Genomic DNA, 15,000 nt, shown 5'->3' with positions numbered 1-15,000 from the left:
TCTGTCTAAGAGTCACAGATCCTGTTTTCTACGGTCCGTCGATTGCGTCAAAACTCAAAATTTGTATTTTTTATATATTTTTTTTTATCACAACAGATTTCTCTGTATGAAAATCGGGCTGCTCTCCCCAGGGAGAGCGTGTCGCTACACTACAGCGCCACCCATTTTTTTTTCCTGCGTGCAATTTTATTTGTTTTTTCCTATCGAAGTGGATTTTTTGGGTTTTTTTTTACAGAATTTTGCCAGGAACAACCCTTTTGTTGCCGTGGGTTCCTTTACGTGCGCTAAATGCATGCTGCACACGGGACCACGGTTCATCGTCTCATCCGAATGACTAGCGTCCAGACCACCACTCAAGGTCTGGTGGATGGGGAGAAAATATCGGCGGCTGAGCCGTGATTCGAACCAGCGCGCTCAGATTCTCTCGCTTTCTAGGTGGACGCGTTACATCGAGGGCATCACTCCACTACAATCACTCCAACTGCGATAATCCAGCCAACAGGACCTCCCCCCCATCCCTTCCCCCCCTCCCCCAACACACACTCACTGACTGATAACAGTTCTGCACTGGACCAACTTCTCATGCTGCTAAGAAATAGAGAATATGTGGGGTGGATGGTGGGGATGGAGGGTGGGTGGTGATGGGGGGTGGAGAGGAAGGGGCAGAGCAGAGCAGAGCGAGGTGGGGGGGGGGGGGGGGGGGGAAAGAGCGGTACGTGGTGAGGGGGAGGAGGGGGCACTCTAACAAAAGACACCCAAAGTTTATGTCTATGGTCTAAGATGTAGCAGGGAAGAGGGGGTCAGGGGGTCAGGGGGTCGGGGGGCTGGGGGTTTGGGGTGGTGGTGCTGGAGAGGGAGTGGGAGTGTGAAGGGGAAAGGTTGAAGGGGGAGGGGGAGTGGGAGGGGAAAGGTTGGAGGGGGAGGGGGAGTGTGAAGGGGAAAGGTTGGAGGGGGAGTGGGAGTGTGAAGGGGGAAGGTTGGAAGGGGAGTGGGAGTGTGAAGGGGAAAGGTTGGAGGGGGAGTGGGAGTGGGGAGGGGAAAGGTTGGAGGGGGAGGGGGAGTGTGAAGGGGAAAGGTTGGAGGAGGAGTGTGAGTGTGAGGGGGAGTGGGAGTGTGAGGGGGAAAGGTTGGAGGGGGAGGGGAGGGGGTTGGAGAGGGAGTGGGAGTGTGAAGGGGAAAGGTTGGAGAGGGAGTGGGAGTGTGAAGGGGAAAGGTTGGAGGGGGAGTGGGAGTGTGAAGGGGAAAGGTTGGAGGGGGAGGGGGTTGGAGAGGGAGTGGGAGTGTGAAGGGGAAAGGTTGGAGGGGAGGGGAGGGGGTTGGAGAGGGAGTGGGAGTATGAAGGGGAAAGGTTGGAGGGGGAGTGGGAGTGTGAAGGGGAAAGGTTGGAGGGGGAGGGGGAGTGTGAAGGGGAAAGGTTGGAGGGGGAGGGGGAGTGGGGAGGGGAAAGGTTGGAGGGGGAGTGGGGAGGGGAAAGGTTGGAGGGGGAGGGGGAGTGTGAAGGGGAAAGGTTGGAGGGGAAGTGGGAGTGGGGAGGGGAAAGGTTGGAGGGGGAGTGGGGAGGGGAAAGGTTGGAGGGGGAGAGGGAGTGTGAAGGGGAAAGGTTGGAGGGAGAGTGGGGAGGGGAAAGGTTGGAGGGGGAGTGGGGAGGGGAAAGGTTGGAGGGGAAGTGGGAGTGGGGAGGGGAAAGGTTGGAGGGGGAGTGGGGAGGGGAAAGGTTGGAGGGAGAGTGGGGAGGGGAAAGGTTGGAGGGGGAGTGGGGAGGGGAAAGGTTGGAGGGAGAGTGGGGAGGGGAAAGGTTGGAGTGGAAGTGGGAGTGGGGAGGGGAAAGGTTGGAGGGGGAGTGGGGAGGGGAAAGGTTGGAGGGGGAGGGGGAGTGGGGAGGGGAAAGGTTGGAGGGGGAGGGGGAGTGGGGAGGGGAAGGTTGGAGGGGGAGTGGGGAGGGCAAAGGTTGGAGGGGAGTGGGGAGGGGAAAGGTTGGAGGGGGAGTGTGAAAGGGAAAGGTTGGAGGGGGAGTGGGAGTGTGGGAAAGGTTGGAGGGGGAGTGGGGAGGGGAAAGGTTGGAGGGGGAGTGTGAAGGGGAAAGGTTGGAGGGGGAGTGGGAGTGTGAAGGGGAAAGGTTGGAGGGGGAGTGGGAGTGTGAAGGGGAAAGGTTGGAGGGGGAGTGGGAGTGTGGGAAAGGTTGGAGGGGGAGTGGGAGTGTGAAGGGGAAAGGTTGGAGGGGGAGTGGGAGTGGGGAGGGGAAAGGTTGTAGGGGGAGTGGGAGTGTGAAGGGGAAAGGTTAGAGGGGGAGTGGGAGTGGGGAGGGGGAAGGTTGGAGGGGGTGTGGGAGTGGGGAGGGGAAAGGTTGGAGGGGGAGTGTGAAGGGGAAAGGTTGGAGCGGGAGTGTGAAGGGGAAAGGTTGGAGGGGGAGGGGAGTGGGAGTGTGAAGGGAAAGGTTGGAGGGGGAGTGGGAGTGTGAAGGGGAAAGGTTGGAGGGGGAGTGGGAGTGTGAAGGGGAAAGGTTGGAGGGGGAGTGGGAGTGGGGAGGGGAAAGGTTGGAGGGGGAGGTGGAGTGTGAAGGGGAAAGGTTGGAGGGGGAGTGGGAGTGGGGAGGGGAAAGGTTGGAGGGGGAGGGGGAGTGTGAAGGGGAAAGGTTGGAGGGGGAGTGGGAGTGGGGAGGGGAGTGGGAGTGGGGAGGGGAAAGGTTGGAGTGGGAGGGGGAGTGGGGAGGGGAAAGGTTGGAGGGGGAGGGGGAGTGGGGAGGGGAAAGGTTGGAGGGGGAGGGGAGGGGAACATGCTCCAATAAGAATTTTTTTCCCCCCAGTATTGTTTGTTATTTGGTTTGTGCGAAATCATCTTCTGCGTTTGTGGGCTGCAACTCCCACGTTCACTTCTATGTACACGAGTGGGCTTTTACGTGTATGACTGTTCTTTCCCCGCCATGTAGGCAGCCATGCTCCGTTTTCGGGGTGTGTGCATGCTGAGTATGTTCTTGTTTCCATACCCCACCAAACGCTGACATGGATTACAGGATCTTTAACGTGTATTTGATCTTCTGCTTGCGTATACACACGATGTATGGGGGTTTAGGCACAGGCAGGTCTGCAGATAATTATGTCCACCTGGGAGATTGGAAAAAATCTCCACCCTTTACCCACCAGGCGCCGTTACCGAGATTCGAACCCGGGACCCTCAAATTGAAAGTCCAACGCTTTAACCACTCGGCTATTGCGCCCGTCTTGTACGACATGAAAGACCATTCAGACGATCTAAAATGGATTAGCTACTGTCGCTGCTAAGGTTGGGAAAATGAACGAATTAACATGATAGAACGATTTTCTTGAAACAGCTTGTTCTGCTTAACGAAAAAAAAAAGGTCTAACCGCAATGAGGCAATATTGTGACATCTGCATCTGAAATCTGAAAGACCAAGAGTGTGAAATAGTTTTCTCTAAGGGCTTAGTGAAAATATTTTGATTTTTTTCTGCACAGGTGAGGACAGGCTCGTGAGTTGCGAAGGACTCAAATACTTGAATCAAGCTGAATTACAATACTAAAATACACGCTGTCCATCCAGCGTGATTTACACGACCGTTCTGCTACGAGAACAATGTTTGCACTCCCGAGGAAAACCAACCAGTTACAGCTCCCTATGGTGTATTGTGATGTAACACGTTTCATTGGGAATATCACATCATTAGGTATAAAATAATTAGGTGATTAAGGATGGAAATGACCCTAAATACTTGCCAAAACGAGACTGTGTATAATACGTCTCCCTATATAATTGGAACCACAGTGAATTGCCCACTTTAGTCCCCCCCCCCCCCCCCCGCCAGCCCCCTTGCAGCCTCCCCCCGTCCCAATAATTACCATAGTGGCTCTGCAGCAGCTAATTGTACAAGCTGAATCCATGGAACACGGACCACACTGTGACGGACGTGAGAGGAGGCCTTGATGGTAAAAAAAAAAAAAACAAAAAAAAATTCAATTCCGAGGGCCTTTCAGGTCCATTGTTCAAATCCCTGCTGTCTGCAAGGGAAAACGATGTCCCAGGTCAATATCCACAATTTTTTCCCCTCAAGACGGAATGAGCAGTGTTCACAACAAAGCGTGGACCTTCACTCCACCAGTCACGCATAGGAGTGGAGGGGAAGAAACGTGGACATCGCCAGCAGTTGTGCAGGTCTGAAAGTCCTGTACCGCCCTTTTATAATCATGTGTACACACACTGAAGACCGAACACGCAAAGTTAAGACTCGGATATCTTTGTCCACATTGGGTTGGGTTCATTAAAACGAGAGAGAATCCCCAACCTAAGCCACCTAATGGATGGGGATGTCGCTGACTTTGAGGGGAGAGGGGGGTGGGGTGGGGAGTGTTTGAGGGGGGTGGGGGGGGGAGGTAAAACAAGTGACGTAGAGGGGAAGCCACGCTCCCCGAGTTCATTATGGTTATCATTATTACTGTTATTATCATCATCATCATCATCATTTCTACTACTACTGTTATTGTTATCATTTATCTGATTATCTAATTATTTATCTATGTTATAACCTCTCCTTGATTTACGGGCTTATTCTAATACTGTAACCTACTTGTTTATAGTTGAAGGTGGTTTTACATGTTTTTAGTAATTTCTTATAACCAGTGTGAAATGGAGATAGAGCGGGCGCATGGATATTTGATGCAGCCGAGATTGTGTGCTTCTGAGCGTGTGCAGGTAAAGCTGAAAGGCTTATGTAGGTCTATGTTTGTACTGCATAGGATTTAACTGTGTGCCACCCACACCAAGCATCTCCTTTTAAGGACACTAAATTATCTTGTGATCTTGTGTGATCTTCAGTCGAGCGAACGTGGAAGTCGCAAATCACCGACCGGAGAAGGAAACAGTGGCCTTCACGTGAGGGCATCACAACGCACGTCACCCTCCATGTGGCGATACAGTTGTCTCGTTCCTCATTTATCAGATGGATTCCCCCGTCTCCTCGACGAAGGCGGCAGTACGTCGCAGGTCCTTCAGTTCTGCGTAGAGCTGCCGGGCCGCTGGGATTGGGTCGGGTCAGGTTTTCTCTCGGAGCGCTTGGTGGAGCGGGCAGGACTGCAGCAGATGTTCTGTTGTCTGGCTGCCTGTTCTGCAGGGGCACTGCTCTGTGTCACCGATACGGAGTTTCGTGTATAGGTGGTGTTTCAGGCGGTTGTGGCCTGTCCTGAGCCTGAAAATGGCTACCTGCTCTCGACGAGTCAGCAGGTAGTACGGGTCTGCTCTGTTGTGGCGTGGATGCTGCTGCTTCCACTTGTTCTGCAGCTTGGCCTTAATGATGGTCCTGGATTCAGAGTAGCTGGTAGACCTGTCCATCTGCTCTTTCGTAGTGCCTTCCTTTGCCAGGGAGTCAGCAGTCTCGTTGCCAAGCACGTTGCAGTGGGAGGGAATCCACTGCAGGGTGACTGTGTGACTTGTGCAGAGGGAGGCGAGAGAGGAGGACAGATCGTTCAGTTCTAGATCTCTGTTGGACCAAAGGGCTTGCAAGATGGACAGGGCGTCGGTCAGGAAGACAACGTTGTGGCTGGCGTAGGGGCTGATCTCGATGTGGGCTGCTGCTGTTTTCAAGGCTTCTGCTTCGGCTCTGTAATTGGTTGGCGATTCAGTAATCTGTGAGGTCATCGGCAACACGGCACGTGGCATCAATACCCTGTGCGAATAAGTGCACATGAACTTGAAACTGAGCGAGGACGTCACTACAACTTACCTAGGAAAGACCGGCTATGTAAAGCATGTGGAGTTACAGAGGATGAAGTGCATTTTCTGGACAAGTGTAGTGCGTACTCTGACTTGAGATCTCGCCTACTTGTGACAGTTAATTCCCAGTCTTCGAATCATTGGCCAGATGGCACTGGCAACACAATAATCCAAAGACCGAGTTTTCTGTTGCCACGAAGTTATTTCCAACCAGAACTGGCAAAATATATGTATGAATGCTTCACAGTTCGCAATCCATAACTATGTCTTGTGGAATATCCTACATGTGCTCACAACTTATTGCTTTTACTTTTTCTTTGCTTGTTGTGTTTAGTTTATAGTGTCCATAATTCCAATGATGGGTTTTACGACAAATTAAATGAGTTCTGAGTTTTGGGTTCCCTCAGAATCAATACACTGTATTGCGAAAGACACACACACACACAGACATCGGTCACCTGTCAGAGAACACCCCCCCCCCCCCACATCCCCCCCTCCTCTCCCACCACCAAGACCTCTGTATCCACCGACCTTATCCCGAGGGGTCAGTCCCTGTGGTGCTGAGCCAACATCAGACAACAGGTCGGTCAGATCACATCTCCGCACCACTGCCACAGGCATGAGGAATGCGGAGGCCGGGAACAGACACGTTGGTTATCACCTTCCTCCCCCCCCCCCCTTACGTGCATCACTGACACCACTGTTGTTCCTCAGTATCTACACAGTGCACGTGCAGCATGCGGCATGCTTGGTGGCGTGCGTGTGAAACCATGTGTATGAGTGGGTAGAGGTGGTTGATAGGAGGGACGGCAGATGTTTGTTTTTTTTTTTTTTTCTCTCTCTCAACTACAAAACCGCGAGCAAATCACCACCGCCTGTGTTATTCGACGGAATTCAGATCGAGAAAACCGAATGCCTACGCTACCTAGGAATACAGTTCGACAGGATGCTGACCTTCAGAAAACATACGGAAAATACTGTTCTCAAATGTAAGGGTCTTTCAGTCAATGGCAACCAAATGTATCGAACAACGCCACTTGCTGCTATATCAATCACTCGTCCTCAGTGTGATCGACTACGGACTTGGGCTAACAACACCGTCTCAAAGCAGCCTCCTAAAATTAGAAAGAGTTCAAAATGAAGCTATGAGGCTGATCCTTGGAGCAAGAAAAGACACCCCTACGGAAACCATGCTTGATCTCTTCCTTCAGTGCAGGCCAGAAACAAGTTAGAACAGACCTACTTCAGAGCATTAGAAAATCCTCAAAACCTACTGCATGATGCAGTCAAGGAACCAAAAGGCTGGACGAGGAAGATCTCGGATGGGGCAAGCAGAAGACACAATCCAGCTAGTATGCCGACTACAAGACCTAAAAGAAACAAAAGAATGGGAGGAAAACCCCGAAAACCTCAATCATCTATTTAACACAGTCATTTCACCCACTCTAGGAAGACATTGTCGGGAATGGCCAGAGGGCAAAACTGATGCAGAAGTGAAGCTACTCATAGAAGAAAACAGTAAAGAAGAGGACATCATCATATACACATGATGGCTCAGTCACCAAGAACCAATCCGGTTGGGGATTCACTGCGAAACAAAATGAAAAACAATCAGGGTAGAGAATGCTGCCCACAAAGTCACAACCTCCAGCCTAACGATGGAAGCTGAAGCTGTGATACATGCCCTCCAGTGGCTGTCATCTATACATACGCCCAGAAACCAACATGCCATGATTCTAACCGACTCATTGAACCTCATACAGAAAACTGAAAGTGGAATGGGAAACCAGAGTGGCATGAGGCAATGCGCAACTTTCAGATAAAAAAACAACAACCATGGTCATATTGCCCGGGACATGAGCGAGCTGACAGACTTCCTGATAACGCAACAACAACGAGCGGCCTACATCTAGGAAAATCGGAAATCCTCAGAAAACTCAAAGAATACCAAAAAGAACAGGTACAAGGCCATCATATCATCGATCGCCTCAAAGAAATAAAGGCAGAGGGAGGGAGCGGCCAACAGTCTAGCATGAAAGGCAGAGCACGATGCTTTGCAAATCAAACGAATATTGGCATCATTTCCAAACCAATACAGCGCAAATATTTTAAAGAAAAATAATTATTTCAAATCATGCTTTGATTATTCAAGACTTTATGGCGTGTATGTATAGAGGAACGAAGGAATATTTTCAACAGTTCACCTCCTTGCTGATATTAGTATCACACGGGTGAAAAGCGTCGTTATTACCCTGTGAGTGTTTTACCCTAAATGGAACTGAAGAGTCATTTCCACCAACTATCACATCAGTGAATATTACTATCACACGACGGAAAAGTCGTGGATTTATCTTGTGCCAACTGTCTCACGAGTGAATATCCCTATCTCCATCAACTACCACTGTAAATTCCTACTTATTCCTAGAACATTTCGACTCAGGGGAATGTAGTCTATTCTCTCTGATTTCTTTTGGTTCCCTATGTTTGGTGCCTAACGTTACCCGACGCAATAAGATTTCAGACAGGTAGGAAAGCCTACCATCTAAGAGTTATGGATAGGTAGAGTAGACTCGAACCAACAAATGAATAAGACACACGGCCATCTGCTGCCATACCACATCTCATACATTATTTTTCTTTGTTCCGAGAACGTCAGAGACGGCCACAGGCAGTTTGATATTAGCATAAAACTGAGAAAGGCAAAAACCGTTAGCAATACCCACGAAATGAAGACCTGTTTGTTCAAATCCCTGGTTAGACCCATTTTAGAATATGGACATTCGGTCTAGAACCCGCAGTCAAAAACATTGTGCACAGAGGTGGAAGACGTCCAGCGACGGGCAACAAAACTGACTGGTCATTTGAAGGACAAGCCTTAAAATGAAAGCCTCGCTTTGCTTAAGCTACCTAGTCTAGAACACAGGAGGCAGCGGGGAGATATGATTGATTGCTATAAGACCACAAATCCCGAACTATCATCTGCAGTAAGTGAGAACAGAAGAGGTAATAGTTTAATGCTAAATAAATCACATTGTAGACTGAAAGTGCGCAGTTCTTTACTGAGCGAGTCGTTAATAAATGGAACGATTTGCCAGACACTGTTGTGACTGCCCCAACCATGTCATCTTTCAAGACGAGGTTAGACGCTCATTGGGCCAACTCTTCCAAGTATTTATGATCCAGTATGCTATCATTAGACCACGCATGCTGGTATACTGTATCTAATTGAAAGACGAACAGGCCTTCACAGGCCTCAAACGTCTGATTCCAGTTCAAGTTAGTTCAAAAGTTCCCCCCTCAAGTCGTGTGATGAGCAGTGTTCACAACAAGGCGTGGACGATCACTCCGCCACTCACACAGAGGAGGCAGAAGAAACGTGAATACAACCAACAAAACTTCAAGCTGCTCTGTACACTGTCATCAACGCGCCTTTGTACTGCACACACACACACACACACACACACCACACACATACATACACACAAACACACACACACAAACACACACACATACATACACACACATACATACACACACACACACACACACACACACACACACACCACACACACACATACACACACACACACACCCACGTGCGGCAGCAAGCAATACCTGTGATCTATGCAAGGGGTGTGTCTTGAGTTTCGAACTCGCGCCTTTCCGAATACGAGATCAACTCTATACCCACTGAGCTCAGCCAGAAAAACCCCCCAAAAAAACCCTACAACAGTATTGATCAGCTCCAGGGCTTTCGTGTGATCCCAACCAGTGGGCGTTGAGACAAAGACGCGCTTGACCCCCCTCTAGCCCCCCCCCAACCCCCGCACATGAGTGTAATGCGGCAGGCTGCTATTCTGAGAGAAGAGGGGGAACGCTAATCCCTGTCAGTCTGTCAGAGACACCTACAGGGAGGGAGAGGGGTAGGGGGTGGGGGTGGAGGGCATACTCGGTCATTGTACTAAAAGAACGCCTACCTGCATACATGTCAATGTACGAGTCACACACACACACACACACACACACACACACACACACATATATATATATATATATATATATATATATATATACATACAGACACACACACACACACACACACACACAGAGAGAGAGAGAGAGAGAGAGAGAGAGAGAGAGAGAGAGAGAGCCGTCTAATAAACACTTCTAGTGAACAGACGTTAAACTGAAGATCTCTCTCTCTCTCTCACACACACACACAGCGCGCGCGCATGCACACGCACGCGTACACACACACACACACACACACACACACACACACACACACACACACTGCACACACACACAAATCAAATACTGAGCAGAAAGAACAGCTATGACTAGTAAGGACATGCACTCTCCAACTGAAAAGGAAATAAGTTGAGGATCTCTCTCTCTCTCTCTCTCTATATATATATATATATATTCACTGAAGGCTGGAAGCTCTGTGATGTAATGCGTAAAAAAACAACCAAAAACAAACAAACAAAAACCCAGCCTAGCCAGCTACACCTCTTTTAAAAAAAACCCAAACCCCCCCACTCAAACTGTTTTCCTTTTGAAGCAAGTGGGGTGAACAGGGGAAACCTTACACCATAAACATGTTTGGATAGGTATTACGAGAGAGAGAGAGTGAGAGAGGACACAGGAGAATCCTTACATTGTGCACAATGTTATGTTTGACTAATGACTGGAGAGGTAACAAGGGAATCTGCATAATTATGTTTGGATAGGTGTTAGAGAAGGGGCGGAGAGGAGGGGGAAAGGGGGTGGAAGGGGTGGGGTACAATATCAAACAGTAATGTGACAAGGGGGTTGACAGGCAAGAGACTTCTACAATTCAGGAACCATAATCGCACTGTGGTAATTGTGTATTTCTGATCATTTAGACCCAGGACATTCAATTTCTCACAGGGGTAGGGGGTAGGGGGTGACAAGGAATACTACTAATAAACTTTTCATCGTCGAAATATTCAAGTAAAAAAAAAAGAGAGAGAAAAAAAAAATGTTTGAAAAAAAAAAGAACTGCACAATCTCGAGACATTCTGCCTGCCTGCTTAGAAATACTGGTACTGACGCATTCAAAAGCCTCCTCGAACAGGTAAAAACTGTTCGCGACAATCTTATATATATATATATATATATATATATATATATATATAAATATATTTTTTTAAAAATCTAATGATTTACTCTGTGTTTCTACCGGGGAAAATTTATTACAACCCACATATGAAGTATCCCTATTATACTGATGGGGACCCTAAAAAGCCAAGAGATTTAGTCCTAAAAAAAAAAAAAAAAAAAAAAAAAATCAAACTCACTGCGCTCTTCTGAATGATCGGGCTAATATTCACATTTATTCCCCTCCAAAACATTTTACGTGACTGGCGGAATGAACGTCCACGCCTTGTGGGATAATATCCACATTTCTTCCCCTGTGTTCGTTCCGAAGACGGAAAAATGGTAAAAGAAAATGTTTAAATAGAAGAGAATAGAACAGAATATGTCTTTATTACGAAGTGTACCGGGGTCATACATACAAGTGCATATAATTATATAAACTTGCACACGCACACACACGTTTGAACAGAAGCTGCATATTACATGTGGATGGGGCTGATGACTAGACCTTTCGGTAGACGGTTGTATATACTGTACATTTCTTCCCCTGTCAAGAGACGTAAAGAAGGCCAGTCAAAGAGTGGAGGGGAAGAAATGTAGAGTATATATTACAATGTTATCAACCAATTCACAAGTTTTTCCGTCTTATAAACGGAAAGGTGCAAATAATGTGTGTATTTTCGCCATTACGTTTGTTACGCTTTCGCCTTGATGTCAGGGGGAACTATTTCTCTAATAGAGTGGTGACACAGTGGAACGGTCTCCCAGACTCCGTGGTCCTGGCGCCGTCAGTCAACGCCTTCAAGAGCCGCCTGGACAAAAACTGGAGGGGCCTACCTGGTCTGTACAACCCATCTTGTCAGAGCAACTGATTTGGTCTTGCCGCACTCGCCACGCATGCAACCAATTCAGTGATAGTTTCTATGGAACACGAACAGGCCTCGGGAGAGGCCTAAACCGTCGACAGTCAAAGTCAAAGTCAAAGTCAAGTATTGCTTGTTACACATGAACGAGCACGATATAAGCTCAGGTTTGTTGTTGCTCAAGTTTTCTGAATTGAAGTTGTATTTCACCTTGTTTCTTGATATTAAAAATGTTTAAACCAAGGTGCAGGGGAAGAAATGTGCACATTGTCGCCTTGTGAGCACTGCTCATTTCGTCTTGCAGGGGACAATTTGTGATTATTATCAATTATCGTTGTACACCTCACTGCAAAAGAAATGAAAATAAAGAAGCCTAAACGCTACATGTAAATGGAATTCCAGACAACTTTAAACCACTTCAAATCAATGCTTAAGAAAGCTACCGTAAAAAAATAAAAAAAAAAAACACCATCTAAAATGATAATTATTGTTGTAGACAATATTTGTAACTACAGCTTTTATAACTAAGAGGATACACAATTCAAATCATGGCAGTTACAATTCGTAATTCAAATTAACCAATAAGATTTCAGGTGCTATCCTTCTTCCCCAACATACATCCTTCAACAACAACAACAACATAAATTGCCACACCTAAACATTGTCGTGACGTCTATGTTACCTTACTAGTCCAGTGGGCTACTTTGGCCCTCTCAATTTAAGCGACGGGCGCAATAGCCGAGTGGTTAAAGCGTTGGACTTTCAATCTGAGGGTCCCGGGTTCGAATCTCGGTACCGTCGCATGGTGGGTAGAGAGGCTGGAGGTTTTTCCGATTTCCCAGGTCAACGTATGTGCAGACCTGCTAGTGCCTGAACACCCCTTCGTGTGTATACCGCAAACAGAAGATCAAAATAAGCAACGTTAAAGATCCTATGATCCATGTCAGCATTCAGAGGGTTATGGAAACAAGAACATACCCAGCATGCATCCCCCTCCCCCTGAAAACGGAGTATGGCTGCCTACATGGCGGGGTAAAAACGGTCATACACGTAAAAGCCCACTCGTGTACATACGAGTGAACGTGGGAGTTGCAGCCCACGAACGAAGAAGAAGAAGAAGAAGAAGAAGAAGAAGAAGAAGAAGAGCAATTGAAGTGTTTTTAATAGCTGACGACTGGAAGAGGACCCCAGACGCGAAAGGCCGAAAAAAACACAAACAAAAACAAAGGCTGGGCAAGTAGGTATTTTCCCCTTTTTGTCCCCCTTGGAGTGGGGGTAGGTGGTGGAAGTCTGTATTCTGTAACAAGTGTCCAGCTTTTTTTTTTATTGACCAAACTTTTTATCATAATCCTACAGCGCGCGCGAGCGCACACACACACACACACACACACACACACACACACACACACAAACACACACGTGTGACTTACCATTATGAACAAAGTCGTCTGTCCGTATCAAACACGGCAGAAAAAAAAACAACAACAAAAAACACCACCACTAACAGACAGCCGCTTGGACAATGATGTAACTGGCACACACACACACACCGGACCACAGTGCAGCGAGAGATGGCCCCGACCTGTCGACAAGCACAAGCAGCACACACAAGGCCTACACAGTAGTTCGAAGACCTTCCGTCAAACCAACACCAACACTAGTGGTGCAGTCAGCTGCGGCAGCAATACGCGTCGCCAATGCGGCCAAGTAACTACTGCTTTTCTCCTTACCCCCCCCCCCCTCCCTCCTCCAACCCCTGCCGCCTCTCCCCTCCCTCTCCCATCTACCCCCTCCGCTCACACACACACACATGGAGACACATGAACAGAAATCACGTAAAGCGGACTTGGACGGCTCACGCACACTCACACACTCTTGTCAGCCACCTAGTTCTCGTGCCAGTCGCAAAGTTTCACGCATTGCCTACCACCGCTCCCTTCTCCCTCCCCCACCCTCCCTCCCTCTCTCTCTTCAGCTAACATCTCCCCCCCCCCACCCCCCTTTCTGCAACTGCTCACCCCTCCCTCTTCCTCCCACCTGTTCTTATTATCATCACCTTCCACCTATACTACCACCTGTGTTCGCGTGTGTCTCTTTAACTTGATGATGGCAGTTTCTTCGTATCCGAATATTACTGGGAAGAAGGTCTAGTCCGGGGAACTGTCTTTAACTTAATACACACCCATTCAATCTCTCTCTTCTATTTCTGTTTCTGTCCATTATATTCATTTTTTTGTTTGTCAGAAACTTCACTTCGTGTGGTCTGTTGTGTCCTACGAAAACCGTTCGTTTTTTTTTGTTTTTTGTTTTGTTTCAGTTTGGTGTGTGTGGGGGGATGGGGGTGGTGGTGGTGGGGTGGGGTGGGGGGTAGGAGTAAGTGTGTGTGTGTGTGTGTGTGTGTGTGTGTGTGTGTGTGTGTGTGTGTGGTGTATACATGTATTTTGTTTTGTTTTGTTTTTTTGGCGGGGGTATGGGGTTGGGGGGGGGGGGGTCCTACAGGGATAGTGGTGTGGTCTTGGCGAGTTGGAATAGTGTGGAGGTGGGAAGCTTGATTCAACACTAATAATTATATATCGACTGTTCCTATTATATTCATCAGACGCTCAGTCCAAATCTTTTGACGGACATGCTTACCTGATGGACGTACATTAAGTTTCAGTTTCAGTAGCTCAAGGAAGCGTCACTGCGTTCGGACAAATCCATATACGCTACACATCTGCCAAGCAGATGCCTGACCAGCAGCGTGACCCAACGCCTACATTAAAGACACACACACACACACACACACACACACACACACACACATACACACACACACAATGGACTCACTGCTGGCGTAACGCCTGTGGTACACCAGGCAGCAGAACACACGGGTCTCCTCTTCTGTCACCCCTGTTCACACGACGAAGGGTGTGTGCAGCCCAGCGTTTCTCCTGTTAATTAAACCTTGAAAAAAACCAAAAAACCAAAAAAACCAACCAAACAAAAAAACACACCAAAAAACACAAAACAAAAACAAAAAATAACAACAACAACACAACACGACACTGACACAGACTTCACTAGGTTTAAAAGATCTCCATGTATAATTTCAAAAGGCACAGGGGTGGGTTGTATGTCATGAGCGGTCTTCTTCGCAACGCTGAGCTCGCTTTGCCGCGTTAAGAAGTCCATCCGTTAATATAGGAAAATTCGTAACGCTAAGCCTGTCGTAACACTAAGCAGGCTTAGGAAAATTCCTAACGCTGAACAGACTTAGGAAAAATTCTTACACAAAGCAGACTTAGGAAATTC

General features: G+C 48.0%; 1 protein-coding gene across 1 annotated transcript in view; it reads right to left on the bottom strand.

Annotated features, from left to right (window-relative positions):
- Positions 1 to 13,414, bottom strand: part of LOC143281609 (calmodulin-like) — a 33,268-nt gene extending 19,854 nt beyond the window's left edge. Inside the window, exon 1 of the mRNA XM_076586855.1 lies at positions 13,137 to 13,414. Coding sequence (XP_076442970.1) covers positions 13,137 to 13,139 — 3 coding nt within the window. The 5' untranslated portion in view covers positions 13,140 to 13,414. The remainder of the gene's footprint in view (positions 1 to 13,136) is intronic.
- Positions 13,415 to 15,000: the final 1,586 nt, after the last annotated feature.

Source organism: Babylonia areolata, chromosome 4, assembly GCF_041734735.1.
Source record: "Babylonia areolata isolate BAREFJ2019XMU chromosome 4, ASM4173473v1, whole genome shotgun sequence".
Classification (NCBI taxonomy): domain Eukaryota; kingdom Metazoa; phylum Mollusca; class Gastropoda; order Neogastropoda; family Buccinidae; genus Babylonia; species Babylonia areolata.
The sequence above is the reverse complement of the archived record's forward strand: the minus strand, read 5'-3'. Positions and strand labels throughout refer to the sequence as shown.